The sequence below is a fragment of the Chelonus insularis genome, unplaced genomic scaffold (assembly GCF_013357705.1).
Source record: "Chelonus insularis isolate UGA/USDA-ARS -01 unplaced genomic scaffold, ASM1335770v1 contig_65_pilon, whole genome shotgun sequence".
NCBI classification, from domain to species: domain Eukaryota; kingdom Metazoa; phylum Arthropoda; class Insecta; order Hymenoptera; family Braconidae; genus Chelonus; species Chelonus insularis.
Window position 1 is genome coordinate 24,404 of NW_023276691.1, and position 6,000 is coordinate 30,403.

Genomic DNA, 6,000 nt, shown 5'->3' on the forward strand with positions numbered 1-6,000 from the left:
ACAACGAGCTTCCATGATTGAAGATGTTAATAATAACAATAATTTATATATTATTAATCACAACTGCCACTGCAAATAAGTTAATATGAAAAATCTATAATATATAATACTTCATATAATAATAGTATTTGGGCAAATGTATTTCAATATAAAAAATCAAGTAGACAATTTGAATCGGTGAACGGTGAGAAATTATAATTATGAATAAAGCAAAATTAAAGATGATGTCGGCGGCCTCGACCATTGCTGATACTGGCTCAGCCGACATAATATTGGGAGAACGTGATTGTTTGATACTACATATCCCGTAAAATGTTGCGTAGTAAACATACTTACATTCAGTTCCCTTATATTTATTTACTTGAATCATATTCTTAATTTTGCCCGGATTATTTGGACCTGCATGCACACCAATCACGTATACTATTTCATTGATAATAATTACGCAATTCTCCATTTTTGTTTTCATTCATGCAATTAATTGTTAATCAATAATATCAATATTGAAACAAATTTAGGCTGATATTCCATATGTATAACATTAAACTCCAACCGTAATTAAATATGTTTGTAATGAAATATCATAATTAGGTTTCTTTCAATGAGAAATATGTCCTTGGAATAATATCTTTTCTGACATCAAAATACGATTATAATGAACTTTAAATTCGAAAGTAGACGATAATGTTATTGAATTTTCATACACTTACTACAATAACAATACATAAAAAAATTTATTAGTTTTTTATGATTTATAAACAGTTTGAAATTTCAATATTAATTATAATATAATTAAAAATAATTTCAAATAAAAATTCTTTTGCCATTAGCGTGATGTTGTGTATCTTATGAAGCAAATTTTACAAATGAAATAGTTTGAGTTCAGTTTGGTCGAAATACAAAAAATTTTGTCGCAATGAATTGACAAAAAATAATTAACTTTTAATATAAATATTATTATTTTAAAAAGAACTGTCTGGTTTTTGGGAAAATCCTAGATATGTATTTGTTAAAAGAATTAAAAACAGTTTTATACCATGTTAACGGGGATAAAAAAATATCACGTGCAACGGATTAGGCGATGGTTATAACATGACATGTTGATATTATCAACTTTTTATTCCAAAATAGTATGGAAAATTTTTATTGTCTTTTACGAATACAACATTCATCACATGAAAAGTTGTACCTACTGGTATCTTATGAGTGAAGGGTAGGATCCGAAAAAGCCTGTTCACACATAAAAAAGGTTCTACTTCAATCACTCTTCCGACGTCAAGTATATAAAAAATACTTCAGTTTCTAATGATATCAAAGATTATTTACTTGAATGAATGTGAGTAATAGATGATTTTTATAAATTTATAGTACCTTTAATTATCACAAGATTTCTCTTTCGTGATCGCCAATTGTAAAATTTTAGAACGAATACATTCTATAACTCATATATACATTATAATATTTGACCGAAAAAAGTAATGAATTTAATAATGATATTTGTAAATATAATAACATTGCACACTAGTAATCTCGCGTCAACTAACAAAGTTTCGACTGTCTTCAATTTAACATAATTAAATAAAATTTAGACACGTTGTCCCGACTTTACCAAGTTTACGGTGGAAGATACGTCCCAAATGAGAACGAGGTGGAGATAGTACCTCCTTCTACTGTTTAACAATACGTTCCGATTACGTGAACTCAGAAGAATGATGATATGAGAAGTAAATTACGGTTGAAAAAAATTATTATCTATATTCATCGACTAATGAGAATTAATTTTTATTATCATCGATTAACGTAAAAAAAGCATCACAGAGCATACACCCGACTGATATTTCTTTTATTCTTTTGCTTTATTAACAATTATTACTTATTTTATATTTGTAATTGTTCTTGTTCATTATTTTATTATCTATGACAAATGTATGCCATATGTCTTCAGAAATATTCTAACATTTAAGAACTTGACAAGATAAGTTTACAATGTTGATTATCATTAAAAAAAGTGCAAACATAATAATATGATTGACGATCAGGAACGTAATTTTTAAAAATAACACGGAGTAAAATTTGATTTTTTATATACATTACTTTCCTCAATATAATATATTTCGCTAATTTAAAATGATTATATCTATGATTATATCGATTTGTTATATTGACGAAAAAAGTGAAATCCGATAATGAAAAAATAAGCTAATCATACATATATGTTCTGACCTCAAGTCGGCCGGACGAGCAAACTAAAAACTAGTGGACTGTAATAAATAAGAGCAGAATAACGAAACAGGTTGGATGCTAAAAGGTTCCTTAAAAATGGTTCATTTACACCAAATTGTATGGGTTTCATAGATTTTATTAATCAATAAAACTTAACTTAAACAATAGAAATTAATGATCACTGAGTTTATGTGAGTTGACTGTACATTCATTGTTCATACACTTTTGAATTGTCTGATGGTTGTTTTTTTTCTCACCAAAAAAAGTCTCAAACAGTGAATAGCAACAGGCACACTATACACCTGAGTTGTTCGAGTGTGTGATGGATGTGTGACTGTCCGTGAGGCACTATGGCGTCGACGCCAGTTCAGCTTCGCGCCCAAAGACACTACAACTGAATATACTGGACCACTGGCACTGATGAGAGTAATTTGACGATTCACGTATGTTCGTGAGAGTTGTCTTAGTTTAGTTGACCGTACTTTTTTGTACAAAGAGTGAGCTGACTGCAAAAAATCTGCGATTTGACTGCGAACTATTGTACAGAGATGACCGCGTGATTTGCCTGGAGCTTACTGACGCCGCAAGTGCTCGTTGGCGTCACTAGGGCCGTAGAGTTGCCTTCTGGGCCATGAGGGAAATACTTCCCGATGATTGGTCCAGTGAGTTGACTGACGCGCCGGTGGACAAGTCCGGCATAAACAATTTTTTAATATTTTTCGACTAACTGACTTGGGCCCCTCCAAGTCAGAACATTGTCCCACCATCAGCAACGTCTTTGCTGATCTTCTGCTGGTGGAGTGTATGGTAAGATGACTAGTTCGGTGAGTGGTCTGACGAGTTCTGCTGCTGCTGTCCTGAGTTTGACTGTTCTGATGAGTCCGTCTGATCCTGGGAACACCTCAATCACTCTGGCGAGAGGCCACTTCGTTGGTGGGAACCTCTCGTCAGTGAGTAGTACAAGTGAGCCGACTGTGATGTTGTGAATGGGGTGTTTCCACTTGGAAATGGCGAGTTGCTGGTGAAGGTATTGTTTTGACCACGTTGACCAAAACGATTGGAGTCGCTGCTGAATAAATTGCCACCTGGACAAGCGTGGCATTGGCACATCTTCTAGTGACGGCTCTGGCAATGTTACGAGCGGTTCACCAACCAAGAAGTGTGCTGGAGTCAACGCTGAGATGTCTGTAGAGTCGGCTGAGAGAGGTTCGAGTGGTCTGGAATTGAGGACTGCTTCTATCTGGACAAGCAGTGTGGAAAGCTCTTCATATGTAAAGAGTGAGTCGCCTATAGTTCTGTGAAGATAAAACTTTACAAATTTGACTGCAGCTTCCCATTTTCCTCCCATATGTGGTACAGCTGGTGGATTAAACCTCCACTCAGTTCCATCCTTTGTCAATACAGCTGCGAGTTGACTGGCCTGTTGAGTCCCCTGCTTGAAGAGTTGTCTGATGAGCGTGTCTGCGCCTTGGAATGTGGTGCTACAATCACTGTGGAGAGTTCTGCAGACTTCTCGACGTCCAGTGCACCGTCTGAACACTGCAATGAATGAGTCTGCTGAATAATCTGTTACAATCTCTAAATGCAGTGCAGATGTAACGAAGCACACAAAAATGGACATCCAACCCTTAGATGTTATGGCGCCTCTGCCTTTCCAAGTCTTTAGCGTGATGGGACCAGCGTAATCCACACCACAGACGGCTAATGGTCGGGCTGGAAAGATTCTTGATAACGGCAATTGACCCATTAACTGCTTCGCTCGTTCGCCACGTAAACGAGCACATTTCATACAATGATAAATACAGAATCGTACTGGGAGTCGTCCACCGATGATCCAGTATGATGATCGTATGAGGTTCAGAGTTGCCTGCGTCCCACCGTGCAATGTTCTTTCATGAGCATCTGCAATGATTAGTCTGGAAAGATGAGTTTTCTGTGGTAGGATTGCAGGATGCTTTGCTTCTTGGTCCAAGCTTGCATTTGCTAACCTCCCTCCAACACGTATGACTCCTTGAGTGTCAATAAATGCTGTCAATCGTGCGAGGGGGTATGAGACGGGCAGTGAATTTGAGTTGATCTATTTGATTTCCTGTGAGAAGTACGATTCTTGAGTTGCCTTTATCCAAAAAATCCTTGCTCTCTCTAAATCTCGTGGCGTGAGAGGAAAGGTAAGAGATGACTGAGGTACTCGTCTAAGGAGTTGGCTGAACCTGAAGGAAATTGCAGTCACTCTGAGCAATTTGATTAGACGAGAATGTCTGTATATCATATCCCATTGATAATCATGGTGAATTGTCTGAGTATTTAACGTGATCACGGGTCGCTCTTCTTGCTGAGCTTTTAAATCGTACACTGATGATTGAGTTGGCCATGATGATTCGTTTGCTGTTAACCACTGTGGACCTGTCCACCACAGGGGGTGCTTCCGAAGCTGGGATATGCTGATACCTCGAGAAGCACAATCCGCTGGATTTTGTTTGCCAGGTACAAACCTCCAAACGCTGATAGAAGTGAGATCTTGAATTGCTGACACTCTATTTCTTACAAACTCCTTCCAACGGGATGAATGAGACTGAATCCAGGTCAGAGTTACTGAGGAGTCTGTCCAACATACTATTTGAGTTGGCTGAATGTCTAAGTTGTTCCTTACATAAGTGATCAGTCTGGCAAGCAGCAATGCTGCGGTGAGTTCTAGTCTAGGAATAGACATCTTCTTCAATGGAGCAACCTTCGACTTTGAGCAGACTATAGTTGAACAAGTTCCATGATCTGGATGAGTAGCCCGTATATAAACAACTGTTGCCATAGCTGGTTGTGAGGCGACTGAAAATCCATGAAGTTCCACGGTCGATTTCTGAGTAATCTTTAACCATCGTGGAATTGAGAGGTCTGAAACGTGTGAGAGTTCTGATCTGAAGCTGGTCCACTTGGTGATGATGTGATCTGGGGCTTGGTCATCCCATGAGAGTTTATCTAGCCAGATTTCTTGTAGCAACATCTTTGCTCTGACAATGAAAGGTGCTAAAAATCCAAGTGGATCGTAGAGTTGTGCTGTTTCTGATAAAATTATTCTCTTCGTGAGCTTGGACTTCTCACGAGGAGGTTTTGAGTTGAACTTAAATGAGTCGTTCGCTGGGATCCACGAGAGCGCAAGTAATTTTGTTTTACAGCTCTCAAATGAATGGATCTGCTCTTCTAATGAGTTGTCTGTGATTGACTGAAGGAATTGGATTGAGTTGTTGTGCCATTTCGCCAACGGGAAGTCACCTGCCATGCAGAGTTGTCTGACTTGAGTTGAGATGTCTATCAGTTGACTCACTGTGTCAGCACCTCCAAAAATATCGTCCACATATCTTCCTTTTAATAGTGGATCAACAGCTAGAGGAAATTTTTGACCCTCATCCTTCACTAGCTGGATCATTATGCGAACAGCCAGAAATGGAGCTGATCTGGTACCATACGTGACTGTTGTGAGTTGACATGGGATGATCTTGGAGTGCTCGTCCACCCACAGGATTCTCTGGAGATCCCAATCATCTTGATGGACTTTGATTTGCCTGTACATCTTTGTGATGTCTGATGTAAACACAAATTTATGCTGTCTAATTCAAATGAGTACGTCTGCAATGTCTTTCTGGACTTTGGCACCAGTATGTTGAATATCGTTCACTGACAGACCACTAGAAGATGGACTAGAGCCATTAAATACTACCCGAAGCTTTGTAGTAACACTGTCTTCTCTTAAGACACCATGATGAGGCAAATAATACACTGGAG

General features: G+C 37.9%; 1 protein-coding gene across 1 annotated transcript; it reads right to left on the reverse strand.

The window, feature by feature from the left end:
- Positions 1 to 4,300: 4,300 nt before the first annotated feature.
- On the reverse strand, positions 4,301 to 5,788 carry LOC118070601 (uncharacterized). The gene has a single exon (XM_035089305.1). The coding sequence runs from the start codon at positions 5,786 to 5,788 to the stop codon at positions 4,301 to 4,303; it is 1,488 nt and encodes a 495-aa protein (XP_034945196.1).
- Positions 5,789 to 6,000: the final 212 nt, after the last annotated feature.